The following is a 17,859-nucleotide window of genomic DNA, read 5'->3' as shown; positions in this document are numbered from 1 at the left end:
AAGAGTTATCAATTTTTGTTTCGTAGAAAAGTATGTTTTTGCTTGAAAAGGGTTTGTCAAAACTTATATTTTTTTTTAGAAATTTTCGTTGTCCACGAGTCGATTACATTGTCGGGCGTGGGACTGCCAACAACCTGAGGAGGTTCGAGCCAACTCCCGCTAGACTTATGCCGGTGAAGGATACCGTTATCATATTTTTCATCAAATGTCTGGATCTTGATATTATAGGATATGACATCTTTCTGCTCTATCTTCGGTGTGCCTTTATCATCACCACCGTACGCCCCAAAACGACTACTTGCGATCTTGCTTGATGGTTTCACGTGTAGCAAAAGGCTATAGGTGGACACTTATGCATCGGGCATAAGCATCGAAAAACAAACCAAGAAGCAAGGAAAGAAAAGAACAAAAATGGGGTGAGAGAGAAGAGACTGATCCATCTAAAACACCAAAAATGAGATTGGATCAGTTCTCAAAACTCGTATCGAAAAGACCTGGAAAAGTATGGTCCAAGGCCTTTCCTAATAAACATAAAATTAGCCAGCAAAGCCACCTCCCCTATAATCATTCAAATGATTCAAACTCAACAAGAGGAGATAAACTAAACTCAAGAAATTTCAATGGGTCTCACGGGTAGGAGTAGGAACCAAAGCCAGCAAAGCCACCTCCCCTATAATCATTCAAATGATTCAAACTCAACAAGAGGAGATAAACTAAACTCAAGAAATTTCAATGGGTCTCACGGGTAGGAGTAGGAACCAAAGCCAGCAAAGCCACCTCCCCTATAATCATTCAAATGATTCAAACTCAACAAGAGGAGATAAACTAAACTCAAGAAATTTCAATGGGTCTCACGGGTAGGAGTAGGAACCAAAGCCAGCAAAGCCACCTCCCCTATAATCATTCAAATGATTCAAACTCAACAAGAGGAGATAAACTAAACTCAAGAAATTTCAATGGGTCTCACGGGTAGGAGTAGGAACCAAAGCCAGCAAAGCCACCTCCCCTATAATCATTCAAATGATTCAAACTCAACAAGAGGAGATAAACTAAACTCAAGAAATTTCAATGGGTCTCACGGGTAGGAGTAGGAACCAAAGCCAGCAAAACCATCTCCCAACCACTCCTCGGGTAAAGGCTGAACAAAGCAACAGAACGACTGCAGCTTCAACGGATGCAAACTTTACCAATATCAGAATAATTTAATATGCCTTCTTTGCTCTCAAAATAATATTTCAAAAGGAATTGAGTGTAGCAGCAAGTCATTGCAAAAAGAACCAAGTATGCCAACCCAATTTTTAAATATTCACATACTTTCCACATCAAGAGTACACCCAATCAGAATAAAGTTCACTTTTCATATAAAAATGGAGTGATACACATGTAAAGAATTGAAGTTTAGAAATTAAATAGTAAATATAAAGGAATTAAGTGGTATATATGTAAATCTGAAATCTTAAGTATAGAATAGGTAAGTGTTTAATTATATATGCATATGCAATATTGGATTTGGGTGTTAGATATGTAAATACTAAGGAATCGATTGTATGTACATACACCTGTCCTCAGCAAAATGAGGTGTTACATATCTGAATAAGAATTGATAGTATGTATGTAATTCTTCTAATTCCAAAACCTCAGAAAAGTGTTGCACGGCTGGACTCCCTATCATATAGAAGAATCTAGGGCACTTTAGCATTCATATACAAAATTGAATGAAACAAAATATTAAACTACAGCCAAGCAAGACTTGTGGACACATGAACAGAGCAGATTTGCAAAATTCTGCTAAAAACAAGAACAAAGCAATAGGGTACACAACAGTAAAGAGCTATAGCGTGAAATTAAGGAAGCATTACCCCGGTCCAATATCAATGTAACCATCGTTGCGTTCTTTTCATGGATGCAAATACGACATAGTAGCAACAGAGGCCGAAAATCAAGGAAGAATATACATGCGCAGGTCATTGAATTCCTATGTATTAACACGTCTACCACCCAAAACTCAAATTTCACATACATACCTGATCCTTCAGAAGAGAGTTACGAAAGACACAAAAATTATAAACTTTAAGCTCAACAGTGAAAGAGACGTTTACATTCGAACCTTTTCTAAAAAAAATGGTTTATCCAGAGAAAGCACGTTTTGAGGGAACACAGGCTTGCATATCCAAATACTGGAAGTTAAAAGAATGTCTCCATGCATAAAAAAAAATTAAAAAAAAAACTGATAGAGTAAAGAACATTGGAAGAGAGCATCCACTTCAGATTTAAGAGAATCTTATTGAACGATTTGTTTTTTTATTTTAAGACCACAATGTTGGTGAGAAGATCAAGCAAGCCAAGCAGGGATGTCGAGCAAACCAAAAAGAGCATCGCGCAGTAAAGCAAGAATCTCGAACAACCAAACAAGAAAATGATGCCTCACTAGCCAAACAAACAGTCACGCAAGAATATTGAGTCACCAATCAAGAATACCGACCAATCTACTAAATTTTGGCAGCACCTCCACCCTCTCCAGACTTTTGGCCAACCCAAAAGACCTCCCCAAATGGGGTTTATATAGCCAGAGGAAAGGAGAAAAGCTTACCCAAACCTACCTGCGGGTGAGCCGACGCTTGAAGGCGATGAGCAAGAAGCGACAAAAGGCGCAGGAGTGGGAGTGGGAGTGGCGAGCAGAAAGCCAGAGCGCGGCAGGGAGTAGGTGGAAGCCTTACCTGAGCACGGGGGAGGGGACCTTGGACCGAAGCTTCGCGACGAGGGGAACCTAGGAGCAGGCTGGAATCGCGAATGGGAGGAAGAGGACCAGTTGGAATCGCGAATGGGAGGAAGAGGGGAGAGGCAGACTGGTTAGGGATTTAGGGATACAAATTTTCTTTTTTTTTTCACTCAATCTTTTAACTTTTCATTTAAAATTCGCCGATTCGGACCCCGCACGAAACCATATCAAAATGAATGTCCCTCCTGGGCAAAATTGACGTTCCGGACGCACCGACGCAGTCCGTTTTGTCATCCAGGGTTGCTCGGACGACGTCGTCGATAATCGGGTCAAAAACACGTCAGAATTCAAGTTTTACAAAATTTCGACCCGCAATCGATCATTTCAAAAGGTTTATTCGAGCCTTCGTCGGGTAACAGTGCAGACGAAGCGAATCGAGGCGATCGGACGCACTGACTCTCCGAATTGCGAAGTTTGTGCGCGCGGGAGTGCGAATTGTGCAAAAGGCCACCCTAAGGCTCAGGAAGGTCCTATAGGGATCCCTTTTGGGTTTCCTCATGTTGGTTTTACTCTTCTAAGTACTAGAAGTCGATACCACACACGCGAAACTCCAAAAGGGTACAGAAGTGGGTTGGATTTCTAAAACGAGGCGGGTTTTCTAAGGTTCTAAGATAGTCAAAGGGAGACCCCTAAGGCTAGATCCTAACCCTAAGAGGAAGACTAAACCTCACTAAAAATGAGGTCAACAGGAGCCTCGAGGGTTCACGGAAGCTCAAAGAACGACCAACATCTATGCAGAAATAGCAGGAGTTATGGCTGCTAGGAAAGGCTGCAAAAGGGAGTTCCAGTTGCGGGAGATGCTGCAGGAAGGATTTGGCAGCAGGCCTGCAGGGAGAGAAAGCTTCCGACGCAAAAACTAAAAAAGAGAAGGCTGAGGACGGGCCTGTAGCACTACAAGGGAATAGGAAGTTTCCAGTGACAAGTGACTCTAGGGTTTGTTTGAAGGCTTTGATACAATGTTGAATCAAAATAATGTGGAATTTATTTATTGATACGAAAATGGGGTATAAAAATCCCTTACATGAATATAGAATAGGAAAGACAATAAAAAGAAAATAACAAGAAAGGAAAGATATAACAACTAATATATCTAATTAACCAATTCATATTAATTATTTGAAGATAAAAGAAACAATAAAAAATAGGAAAGCCTAAAATAGAAAAAGAAATAAATCTAATCCAAAAAAATAAGTCTAAAATAGGAAATGAAATAAAATTATATTAGGAAATAAATTTAATCCTCATAACCTCTAATAGAAATAAATTATTTCCTAATAAAATTTTTAACACATACCATATTTAAAAAATTTAATGATTAAAAATAATTTTCCTTAAAAGAAAAATAAAGTCTTTGCATTACTTATTAATCAATCCTAAATAGCATACTAACATATGATTTCACATTGTGAAATTTATCAGACAACTAAGGGATAAAAGAATATTGAGTTTTATATAAGTTTTATATAACTTTGTCTATTCCATACAAACACACAAAAAATGTAACATATTTTTTGTATTAGGACTGTCAAAAACTTTAAAGAATCTTTATAGTGGTAGATATGTCTACTTAAAATAACTAATTTTATTCAATGTAATAATTTATCGATGTTTTTCAAATAGCAAAATTATATTGTAATGAAGTGACTAAACCCCAATAGATTTCCTAAAATTATTGTATTTTACAAAAAAGTAAAACCCAAGTTATTTTTAGATAATTTTATAAAAAATGGTGGGAAATGGATCAAAAATTTCAAATCCTTATCACCCACAAATCAATGGACACATTGAGGTATTCAATAATAGTTAGGGTCATCTATATAGATATCAATTTAAATAACATGCAATTGATTGGATTTTATGTTATAGATACGGGAATTTACATACAATTATATATACTGGAATTTACATACAATTATTCATTTATTAATAGGTCACATACATGAATAAATGAACATAATTACAGGATTTCAATTAAAAAAGTCCATAATTCTTTTTGAACTTCCTATTAAGTTAGGCCTAATGAATCTATACAACAGTTTACGCAATATATGCATTATTTGCATGATGATATTCATAAGAAATTAATTATTAATTATTACAAATACAATTATATTATTTATTTAAATGAATGGTACATAAGTTTTAAACTGGGTGACAAGATAATAGTGCATCTCAATCCAGAAATCAATTTTATAAGAGTTTTCAAGAAATTAAATGTGAGAAAGACGTATATTTTAAAACTATGCAGCACATTAGAACAAAAGCTAATATACAGAAAATTCTAGAAAATTCTGATATTAGTCCATTTATCAAATTATATTACCTGCCATCATATCGTAATGCAATTATCAAGGATTCTTCTCTTTCCATTCCTCCTTATAAAATCATCTCGATAACTTTGCTAGACAATTTGATGGATTTTGTTCCTAAAGCTAATCTAGAAGATAAAATTTTGTCCACTACAAATAGTGAATTCCTACAAATTTTGTCCACAGTATATGCATCTAACTAAATAACTAACGTGCTTTCTAGAAGATAAAATTTTGTCCACTACAAATAGTGAGTTCCTACAAATTTTGTCCACAGTATGTGCATCTAACTAAATAACTAATGTGCTAAAATGCATGTATTTTCTCCACATTGTATTTAAAAATCCCCCAAATTTCTTCAAACAAGTGGACACCTAAAGCATAAATCACTTATTCGCTTTGAATATCCTTTTCTCTCAGTTCATTAAGATCACTAGCGTTTTTTTGTTTTTTCTCTTTAAAATAAAGCAGACACATCATTAGGTTTATTGGGCTTCAGAATTATTGTTTTTCCATAATTTCTTAAAATAGATCAATATACGAAGTATTCATCATGCTGATGCAACTTTTAATGTCTATAACAACAGACTTTATCATCCCTCTTAAAAATAAGTTTTAAATATAGAATAATTTTCCAGTCAATTTAGCTTTTAAGTTAGATAATAATACATTTAATAAAATTTGAAAATAAAATTCCAAAAAAGCAATTTCATAGTAGTTTATTTCTTTTTAAGCATCATAAATATCAATTCCATCATCGATTTTCTTATTATTCTCATCTTCAACGTCAACATATATCCTGGGTCATTCATTTGCATAAGGATCGATTTGATGACATCTAAAATATTATTTCTGTAGAGCTTTTAGAATTACATGCTTGTTAATGATTGTGTTACCATCCTTATGTGTATTTGATGTAATAATTTGAGTTTGAGTAATTTAATGATAAGACAAAATTTTAATATATGTATAGATTCTCTTACCATAAAGAAATTTAATGCAAGTTGGTATGCAAGTTCAATGTAACATGATGAATTGTTTCTACTTTTTCACATTAAGCCCGAAACTAAAGAAGAACCTTAAAAGTGTATTCAATGATCTTCACTACTGCAGTAACACATTAGTAGCTTAAGTTATGCCATATCATCATTTAAAATTTCAATGTTTTATTTCATAACTTCAAATCACCAAATAATGATCATGATATAATAACGAAAATATTTATGTAAGTATATCTTTGATTAGATCCAAGTAATAAATTCTTTACTAAGCTTTTCTACCCATAGAGAGTCAATTCAGTTTATCAAGTCAGGTATCGCTACGTCCCGAAAATGACACGAGCTGAATAGAATACCTAAACTCGGACATGTTTTTAAATGTGAAGAAAAACTCAATTTGAACCAGACACAACTAACCCGAACTTGACTCAAACCCAACATAAGAAACATGAGTGTTCTTGGATTTGCGTCAATTCGACACGAATTGGAACTCATGATCTCACTCACACAGGCTTACTAAAAATATAATAAAATAATTATGATTAGATATGAGTTTTAAGGTGCACTGCAAATTGAGTTGGTTTCATGAGTTTAAGTTTTCAACTCACCAGTTTGATGATTTTTATAAAAATTCGTTGGTGTCATCTCAAGTGCTGGTATGTGATATTGTGTCATCTGCTGTTCAATATCAAGTCTCAAATCAAACATAAATCTGGATAGTGTGATTTTAGGTTTTTTAATGATTTCAAATTCTGGTAATAATTTTTCCTATTTAATTCTGTGATCAATTATAGTTTTTTCCCTTATTTAATGATTTCAAATTATTAAGTAATTAGTTATGAGAGGACAAATGCAAATATTTTTTAGAAACTATTTTATTTCAGCCCAAGTAATGTATGTTTTTATGCAGTTTTTTTGTTTATCCTTTTTTAACAACTACATGTTAGCTTGTGTGATTAGTTTTTGGTTTGCAAATCTCATCTGACATCACTTGACATTTTGCCATTGAAAGAGAGATCCGCGTGGTTGATCCAATTAGGGAAAGCATTGCATCTATTCTCTCATCAAATGTAGGTTCTTCTATTTTATCTTATTTATGTCATTACCAATTTCCAGGTTCATGCAGATAAAATTACGTTATTTTTAAAGATTTAATTTAATCCTTAATTTAATGTTATCTCTTCACTCATTTGTTTTATCTTTTTAATTTTTAGATAATTGATTCTGTAAAAGCTATAATAGCATCCCTTTTAGTTGAAATTTAGCAAAACCAATAAACAAGATCATCAAAGGGACAAAAAACGAGTGATTGTTGATGATATTTTACTGCACTTTTAGTTGACATTTTGACAAAATTTTATGTTTTGATACTAATTTAATGCAGGATCAGGTCACTAATGCGACTAAATGATGCAATGAATAAAATTCAAGCAATCAAGATGAGCATTGGCAATTTGAAGATCACCACTTAGAAACTAATTACTGATTTTCTTTTGTCACTAATGCGACTAAATGATGCAATGAATAAAATCCAAGCAATCAAGATGAGGATTGGCAATTTGAAGATCACCACTTAGAAAATAATCACTGATTTTCCTTCGATACGGGTGAAAATAAAATATAGAATTTGCTCTAAATAATAATTCAATGATTCCCAATATAGAACATCGGTGTGAAATTAAAGCGCTAAAACTACAATTCAATAAAGATTCATGTTGCATTCTGAAATCCAGTTGTAATTGTTTTGAATAATATTAATCACACTAGAGAATCCAATATCAAATTAAGTAGGCAAAAGAGAATAAAGTAACCAGCACCAACACCAAAACCAACACCAGAATCCAACATTAAGTAGCCACACTAACACTAAAATCAACATCGAATCACACACATAAGTTTGATGAAATCTAGAAATTTTATTAAGCATAAAACTAGTCATTACAAAGATTTCTCATAATCAATTTAGATTTATGCCGGGCAGGTCTAATATCGAAGCTTTACATTTACTGAGAGGTTTAATGGAGAAGTTCAGAGATAATAAGGAGGAACATATGATTTTTATTGATTTAGAAAAAGCTTACAATAAGGTTCCAAGAGATATTCTTTGGGGATCTCTTGAGAAGAAAGGTGTTGATATGACTTATATTCTAGTCATTAAAGATATGTATACAAGAACTGTTACTTGTGTTTTAATAGAATGATGATTGAACAAATTATTTTCCTTTTTCTATTGGTTTACATTAGGATCAACTTTAAACTCATATCTTTTTGCTTTAGTTCTGGATGGTCTTACTGGGCATTTACAGGAGGATGTACCTTGGTGTATGCTTTTTGCTGATGAAATCTGTCTCGTGGATAAGACTAGAGAAAATGCTCAGAAAAAAATTTGAATTATGAAGGTCTACCTTGGAGTCTAAAGGTCTTCCTTTGAGTAGAACTAAAATTGAATACATTAAATTTAATTTTAGTATTAGCAGTAGTAGCTCTAGCGATAGAAATGTAACTATGGGTGATCAAATTATTCAAAGGTGTGAACGCTTTCGATATCTTGGGTCTATTGTTCAAAGTGATTGTGATATTGATGTGGATGTCATTAGTAGAATTCAAGTTGGTTGGTTGAAGTGGAGGAATGCTTCAGCCCTATTTTGTGATAGAAAAGTATCGCCTAGACTGAAAGGAAAATTTAATAAGATGATGGTGAGACCTGCAGTGTTTCATGGCGCTGAATGTAGTGTTGCCGATGAGAATGATTAGGTGGATAAGTGGCTTTACACTTACAGACAAAATGCGAAATGAATATATATGTGATAGGGTTTGTGTACTTACAGTGGCGGACAAAATTAGAGAGAGTCGTCTTAGATGGTTCGGTCACATTAAACGTCGACCATCTGATGATCTGATTAGAATAGTAGATGTTTTAGATTCGGCTTATGTTAAGAAAGGCAAAGCCATATTGTAGAAAAATGATCTTAATTTATTAGAATTTAATGAAAATATGACACTAAATAGGAAGCAATGCAGAAAAAGGATTCATGTAGCCGACCCTACTTAGTGGGATAAAGGTTTTGTTGTTGTTGTTGCTGTATAAAACTAGTCTTTACATACTTCTGATTTTTATATTTATGACAGATAATTTTCCCAACGGTCCACAGCCTTTGGATCTTCCTTGGGAAAATATCATACAGAAAATGTCAAATTTAAGGCTCTAAAGTCACGTTGAAGGCCAACAACTTCACAAATTAATCATGGTAGATATCCGCTAGTTTAGTGGATAAGATAAACATGGTCGATGATAACACACTTAAAAAATTAATGGCGAACTGATTCCATAGATAATAAGCACACTTAAAAAATTAATGGCGAACTGATTCCATAGATAAGCACGGACGAACAGAATGGGTGAACTGGGAATATCTGAAACATGTGAACCATTAGAAATCAGAATTGGGAGAGGTGCAGGACCTGTAAATCAACAAACAACTGAACGAAGAAAGAAAAAATCCATGACTTGTATTAAACCAACTAAACTGAATTACTCCAGGAAATCAGAATATTAGAGAGCATATTCTATCTCATAGGCAACATTATCGTCATTGGTATATGTATACAGATGACCTAAAAGTGAAATTAGGAATTCAAAATATAAGCTTATGAAATGATGCAACTAAACTCAAGCGTTGCTCAATTATTTATTTGCTCGGGTTTCCAGCGGTGTAAACCTGCACATATCTACAATGTGTTGGAGAGCCAGGCAAACAAAGAATCTAGGGAGTTTTAAACATTATAGTAAATCAGGACACCAATACACTTGAAGCTCTTATGATTAATTCTAAGCCCTTAATATCATAGAATCAAAAAAACTAGAATCAAATTAGAAGTTAAACTTTAATGCTAATTTTTTGCATTTTCGATGACCGTAGATTTTGAGATTTGTATTCCCTTCAATCTTCATACTTCATACTTCATACCCACACTAGAGTATAGGGTGCAAGCAAAGTAAATTATCACCTTTTGCTTATTTCTTCTGTTGATATTGTTAAACCCGCAAATTTTCTTTTAAGGATATGGGGAAGGAGTTAAAACTAAAAATATGAACTTTATCAACCAATCCTCCATGGGTAATTGTCATTTATACAATTAAGCTGATTAGTAGAATAAATGAAGAGATAATTGGTACGTTAGACTCAACAAGAATTTTTATGTTTTTTGCATGAGATCTGGCAAGCAATAAGTTGAAACTGTGAAATTTGTGATCAGTTTTATCATCAAAAGCTCTCGTATTAACCGTAAATTTTTTGATACAAAAAATTTGCTGATAGCTGTATCCCTTTGTTCCATACAAATATTATTTGCTGTGTGCTATTAGACTGTATTTTTCAAGTTCAATGATGTATTTGTTCTCTATCTGTTCTACCAATAAAGTGAGCTTTTACATGAATTGCTAGAATGATAGGAGCGATAAAATCAACTTTGCTGAGAAGAATGACAATGTACCTGAAGCTACTAAAATTTAGGATATATTTTTGTAGTGTGCACAGAGCAAGTAATAGAAGGATAATTTTTAAATTTAATTTAAGATATTGTGAAAAATGGCGTAAGCCTAATAAAAAACAGGACTGTTCTTGAAACTTAATCATGTAACAGTGAGAAAAAGTAAAATTTTTTAACAAATTTTGGCTGTTTATTGGAGAACAATATATTCATGGTTTGTTTACATTTTAACTTTAGCCTGTCTTATCACGCATCTCCAATTTCTTCCAATTACATACATTTCGAATTCATTTTCATTTTCAACAAGGCTCGTTACGTTGGCATAGCATAGCTATGCTGTCTTTATAATGACACCTAATGATTGATTTGCCTCGTAGGCCATTCTGTACTTCTGCCTACGAGCTCTCTGCTTCTAGATGCACATTTCTTTGCAATAGTTTGCAGTCATATTTGATGAACACCTATTTTTATTCTTGGTAGTTACACAATTCCTGTTAGATTTAGCTCTCTAATGGTCGATATTTGTGAATTCCTAAACTCTTTTTCCTCTGCTATTGATCCAGGAATTTGATTGCTGCTGTATTTTTCCATTCTTTGGTGTGCATGTTTATTGAATTTATATGCACATTTAATAGATATTATGCATGGTGATTAGGAACAGGAACTATTATTCCCTAATTTGGTAGAATTATGGGCTTTGGCATTATAAGTGTGGCGATTTAAACTTTAAAGCAAAGTTTTTTTTTCTTGTTATTAAGTCTTGATTTTTGCATTAATAGTGCTAATTACTTTGTGTAGTGTAGAGCTGTTTGCCTAACTTATCAATGTTAGTACTTCCTTAGTGGCGCTTCGGATAAAGTAGAATCAAGTTTACTTTTTTAAGCTACTTTACTTGGTTGAGCCACTGCTGGGGCTTGTATTACATATCCTGTTTTAAAAAAAAATCTACTTTTCAAAACATGAGGATGCCATTCAGAAATTGATTCTGAAGGGTTATGATAATCCGAATCATCCTTTTAATGTTATGATGAAGTCCAGAGTAGAAGATTATATGAATTTGGAAAGATTTTCAGGAACTTTACTTAGGGTCTTTAATAATTTATTAATCAATTAATAATCTTTCATGCTGTAGATGAGCTTTCCTGACTGATTTGGTCTTTTTTTGGGTGTGCTCAGCCAATCAACTCAATTTTTTAATATCTTTTTAATCCGATATCAAGTACAATTGTTGAATTCTCTTCCAGCTTGCCAGGATAGCAATAAGTCTCCATTGTTTTGGAGTTATTTGGCACTGCACAGCAATACAGCTTGCTGGTTGCATCTCCGGCATTGCTGTGAACAGCAATTTGCCGGCAGATTCTTCTTGCTGCAGGGTCCAGTGAGCTCCTTGAAGCTTCAGCTCGAAGCGGCAGCAAACTACAGCTCTGAAGATTGTTGCACAGAAGCTGGACTGGTGGGAGCTTGGACTCTCTGTGGCATAACCATGGCGGGCGGGCTGCTATGCTGACTTCAGGGTGTAGAGTGATTGGAGAGTGGCTGATGGCTGTAGAGAGTTGTGTGGAAACTATAGAATGAATTTTCAGAGAGATTGAGCTGAATTTGTTTCAAGGAAATTAATCTATTTTATAGGCAATAATTGATGGAAATATGATCTTTAAAAATCATAAATAAGCTTCACAAAAGAGAAAATTTTGCGTAAAAATTATGAACTTATTAACTTCAAAGTAGGACATATCTATAATAGAATTTATCTTAATATGGATTTAAACTTAAATACAAATTTTGTCTGATGTAGTTATACAAATTTACAACTTTTCCTCATCTTACTTTATTTGAATTTTAATAGAATTTATCTTAATATGGATTTAAGCTTAAATACAAATTTTGTCTGAAGTAGTTATACAAATTTACAACTTTTCCTAATCTTACTTTATTTGAATTTTAATCTAACGATCCATCATTTGGGACCTTAATCTTCCTTATATGATGTTTTCTTGCCTATGTTCTCTTAGCAAGATTCTTTTTTCTCTTAATTGTGCGATCTGAGAATTATTAAGTACAGTTTGGAATCAATTTAGTAATCTTCTAATCCTTCATTATCGAATGCTAAGTTATGATGGTAGGTTTATCTAATGAACTTTTTTGACTTGTACTGTTAGATTAATCTCCCCTTTTATGATCTGATCCCAGTTTACAACTCCCTTTATAATAAACATGTGAATTTTAGATTTCCAGATGAGGGAAACTAGTACAATTTCTCTAGTGTATCACTTAATTTTGTTTGATAATTGATACTTAATAAAGTTTATCGAAAATTTTAAAAACGGTTTAAAAATTAATTTTTAAGAAGATTCTTTCAACCAACTATTTGGTTTGATTTGTTTCTTTGGTAATGTCTTTTATCGTCAATTAAAATGATAGGGATTTTAATAGGTTCTGATGTTTCGCCCGAACATGAACACTAAATTGACAAAAATGTGGTCCCTATGGTTACTGGTATCGATGATGGCATTCATCGTCTATTGCTTAACCTGTATACTTAAGGCGAACAATTTTTCTCATGCTTATTGGGTAAAGACCTCACTACTATTTCTTTCTGCATTGTCATCTCTATGAAATGGAGATGCTCTCTGAATCCATCACAACAAATCTTTATTTTTTTTAAGTATAATCAGGTATTTAGTAATTGTCATAGAACTTATTGAAGGCATTGGCTTTGTAGGAGGAAGGGCCATCATTGGTCTTTTTTTTGGAGAAAGAAGACCCTTTTAGTGACGGTACATGGATCTTTACTTACTTCTTCCAATTTTTATACTGCATAGCCCTCGCCATCATATCAATCTGGTTTGGACTAATGATTGATAAACTGTCAATGCTCGTTTGCAATTTACAAATGAATTCTTGAGGTGCATTTAGTCGATATTTGTTCCTCCCAAGATTTATTCTCATGTAATAGCATTATCACCGAACTCTATGGTGACAAACTATCTTTGTCATTACTTCAAATTGTGATGTTTTTTCGTTAATTTTTCCTATCCTATTGAGTAGAACTCTCAGTATATCAATTGCCTGAATATTCCCCGAGTATCCTTTTATTTGAGCATTCCAGTGCAAGTGAATGATTGTTTAATTCAATTTGGTGAAGACAAACTTTTTATGGGAGATATACCCATAAAGGGTGAAGTGAGTTTCCAATTGATCAATGCATAGTTCAATTTCTCGCTTCAATTGTTCCTGTCATATTTAGAAACCTCTACTTTAGCTTTTACTTTAAATACACACTCTTCCTACATAAGTGAGCCATCTACTCTTCTTCATTCTCTCTATTTATGTTCGCACTCGCAAAGACGGAAAAAAAAATTGACTTGGTCTATTACTCACAGGGATGGTTGCTTGCATCATAATCCGTTCCATTGTGTTGGTTATATGCTCTGTCACTCTAGTCACTTGGACGGTTAGATTTGATGTAGAATTGTTGTTAACCATGGATTAATGTTTTTCTCTCTCTTTTTTTTCTTTCTTTTTGATGCGACTCTAAGATGACAAGCATCTCTCTCTTACTTTTATATCCGCTCTTTATTTATAGAATGCATCAAAGATTAGAACTCTGATAACATCTTAATTTGTATTGGAGCTCTTAACTTTATAACGGAAGTCCACAATAGGAGAGTAAAACATATTTGAAAAAGTCCAAGAATTTTTATCGACGTTCCCTAGTAATCTATGAATCAATTAAATTTGTCTTGATTGTTATTTCATATTGCAGACTACTTTTCCCCTTTTCCTGTCTTTTTTTTCTACGTATTCATCGAACGAACTCAGTTTTCTGAGTCTTGCTTCACTTGGTAGCCAAGTATAATATTCCTATTCGTACAACAATATTTATGCCATACTTCGAAGATATTCAGCACTGGACTGCAAATCTGCAATGCAGCTTGCTGTATTCCTCTTTCAGAATTGCAGTCAACGGCAGGCCGGAGACACGGTTTCTTCTCCCAATTGATTGATGGTCGATGGCTGTAGAGGATGATCAAGAAAATATAGAAAATATTTTTGATGAGGTTGTCTTGAATTTATTGCTGGAAATGAAGATCTTTTGAAGGCAGTTAAGTAAGGGATAAAATTGAATGTAGTCCTATATAGTTTCCTCAAAAGAGAAAACCATATCCATAAATTTAAAATAGGAGATAACTAATTAGAATTATCGTAATGTGAATTTAAATTCATATACAAACTTATTCAAATTTTGTTTCAAAGTAGAAAACTCATCCTTGTTTTACTATGATCTAAATTTTAATCCAATGTTCCAAATTTTGAAGCTTTGATTCTTCTTGTATGATGTTTGATTAACGATACAAAAATGCACACTAAACCTAGACGATGTTATTTTGATAGTAATGTAACATGAAAATCATCGCCATCAATAATCTCCATCAAGCTGTTGAACGGTTAAGTATCAACTATATCAATCTCTTGGTCAATCTGCTATATAATGTTGAAATTATGTGGATAGCTTTGTTTTCTGGAGTTATTTGCAGCGTTCAATTGGATTGCCTCTCTTTAATGATCTAATTTGCATATCTTACAACTTATTTTCAATCTTTTGCAAAAAGTTTGACTAAAACATGGCAATTTATTATCCTCAGTGTATCTTCACAATTTAAGTAATAATTGGGGAAAATACATATTTTTTTACTTGCTTAACGAGTAAGTTAATTGTATATTGCTATTAAGATAACTTCACTAGCATGGAAATAACAATTTTTATTCCCTTGTAGGCTGGTTCTTTGATTAAGGAAGAGATGAAGTTTCTTAGGGTGGCTATGGGGCATGAAAACGAGTCATTTGATGATTTTGTTAAAGCACGTGATGCATGCCAGGAAGACTTAATGTTCTTTCCTGCACGTAATGCTTATGGCTTGGCTAGCGTTGCTGGTAGCAATGAGAAGCTTGTAGTTCTACAGAATGAATTCGAGATTCTCAAGAAGAAGATGGATGACGAGGCAAAGAAAGCAACCCGCCTCGAACAGAAGATTAAAGTTCTGACGCATGGATATCAGGTACTATTGTGTAAGATATAATTTTAGGAAGATTTACATACATACCACTCAATTCCAATGTATTTACATATATAACACATAAACTTCAATTTTTACCTACATATTACCATACTTATGCGTGAAAAGGTATATTTCACTTTATTATAAAAGTTAAAATGGTGGTATTTTTGATGTGATATAAAAAATTTGGGTGGTATAAATGTAAAAATGCGAAATTTGGATTTTAGAAATGTAAATACATAGGAATTGGGTCGTATGTATGTAAATGCACCTATATTTTATGCAACATGTAGTCCTGGCCTTGAAGGATCAGTTCCATAAGAGAATCTGTGGGCAATCGTTTTATTTTGTTGAATGTTTTGTTTGTTAGAAGACTGCTATCTCTCTCTCTCTGTCTCAATACGGTCCCTTTGAGTTCTTCATTTTCTTCTTTTGGTTCATGCCTGTTGCTTTTGTGCCAGTCATAGTTAATAGTTAGTATTCTGCTCTGTTCTGTGGATGAACAGATGAGGGGTGGAAAATTGTGGTCACAAATAGAAGCCACATTCAAGCAAATGGGAACAGCTGCTACGGAGCTGGAATGTTTCCAAGCCTTGCAGAAGCAGGAACGAGATGCTGGTTCCTACAGGATTGATAATTTGATCGAGGAAGTCAATAAGCAGAAAGAGCTTGAACGCATTTTACAGGATCGCTACGGAGATCTCATTGTCGAGGAAGAGAAAATTCAGAGGATGCTCCAAGTGCACAAAACACTTTTGCAAGCAGAAGCAGAAATGGCTGCTAGAAAGCGTGCTGTGGAGGAGGAATTGGCTGCGAGAAAGCTTGCTGAGGAAATTGCTGCTAGAAATCATGCCGCTGAGGAAATGGCTGCAAGAATACGTGCCGAGGAAATTGTTGCCGCTGAGGAGATGGCTGTAAGAAAGCTTGGTGAGGAAATGGCTGCACAAAAAGCCGCTGAGGAACTGGCTGCACGAAAAGCTGTCGAGGAAGAAATTTCTCTAAGTAACCGTGTGGCTGAGGAAATTGCTGCTATAGAACTCATGTCCCAGGTGGAAGATATTGTTCGAAGCCATGCAGTTGTAGATGAAGCCAATGCAAATAAGAATGCATTCGATGCAATGAACCAGACCCGTGTAGAAGTAACCCTGCAATCCGAGCATGCTGCAGTATATGAAACTCGAGTGGACTGTGAAGAACCAGTAGTAATTCCTACTTTGAATGAAAATTATGTACGGAATGGTGAGCTTCAGGACTCCATGGCAGCTGAGGATGCAGCAGAACATCCCACTTTTTTTGAAAAATCAGCAGAAGATATTCAGTTGCAGAACATCACGGCAATGGTAGACATTGATGTGCCGGCCTCTGGTCTCCACCAAGCTGATACTCAAAATCTTGTTGAAAATCCGTCTTCAATGGATAATACAGATGCTCTAGTTGAGGCAGCTGCCGATACAGGTGAGATATCAATGAGTATGAATGATGAGCAGTAAAAATTGATTGGTGCTGAAATGAGCTGTGATTGGTTTAACTCTTGTTTGCCATTGAGGAACAGAGTTCATGAATTGAATTTAAGCTTTTGGCCCAAGCAGTGGTGACCTTTTTAAGTAAAAGTCGTATATTAAGCCTGGCTTGATATATCTTGATATTTATTCTGTCTTTATTTTATGATATTAAAGACGACATAAACATATATTTTTCAATATATGTTGTCCCTTTTGAAAGGGGTGGAAGGCTGTATGGCTTGTTTAGCTGTCTTAATTATTTTATTTCCTTCAACGAAGTGGCCATAAAATGGGGGAAGAGGGAATGTATCCATATGGAAGAGATAGTAAGTACATTTTTGATGTTTAGAACCGGGAGGTTTTGTTCAGAAGTAAATGTAGTTGTGTGCTGCTGATATTTGGTGAAAATTGTCGCGTTAGCAAAATGCTATTATAGTTCAAATGCAGTCAAAAGATTTTATGAAAATTGTCGCGTTAGCAAAATGCTATTATAGTTTAAATGCAGTTAAAAGATTTTAAGCCAAGTTGTTGAAGTAATAGTTGAATACTAATATTTAGTGGTGCGTACTGACATTTGGTTGATTTGATTCAATTTATGAATTAACCGCTTTGCATTTGGTTTCAGATTATTGGTTGTTTGATCACGATTGATGATTCGGCTTGAAAAAATATGATGGGTTTGCTTGGAGTAGCTTTTTAGCTGGTTGTCATTTTAGAACA

The 17,859-nt window shown here is 34.1% G+C and overlaps 1 protein-coding gene across 1 annotated transcript in view; it reads left to right on the top strand.

Moving 5' to 3' along the window:
* The window catches only part of LOC110031826 (cell division cycle 5-like protein), a 33,444-nt gene extending 16,070 nt beyond the window's left edge, over window positions 1-17,374 (top strand). The window contains exons 4-5 of the mRNA XM_020735236.1: window positions 15,356-15,637; window positions 16,144-17,374. Of these exons, the coding sequence (XP_020590895.1) occupies window positions 15,356-15,637; window positions 16,144-17,127 (1,266 nt within the window). The 3' untranslated portion in view covers window positions 17,128-17,374. The remainder of the gene's footprint in view (window positions 1-15,355; window positions 15,638-16,143) is intronic.
* Window positions 17,375-17,859: the final 485 nt, after the last annotated feature.

The sequence above is a fragment of the Phalaenopsis equestris genome, unplaced genomic scaffold (genome assembly GCF_001263595.1).
Source record: "Phalaenopsis equestris unplaced genomic scaffold, ASM126359v1 Scaffold000847, whole genome shotgun sequence".
Classification (NCBI taxonomy): Eukaryota; Viridiplantae; Streptophyta; class Magnoliopsida; order Asparagales; family Orchidaceae; genus Phalaenopsis; species Phalaenopsis equestris.
Note: the sequence above shows the minus strand (reverse complement) of the source record. Positions and strands in the feature narration are given on the sequence as shown.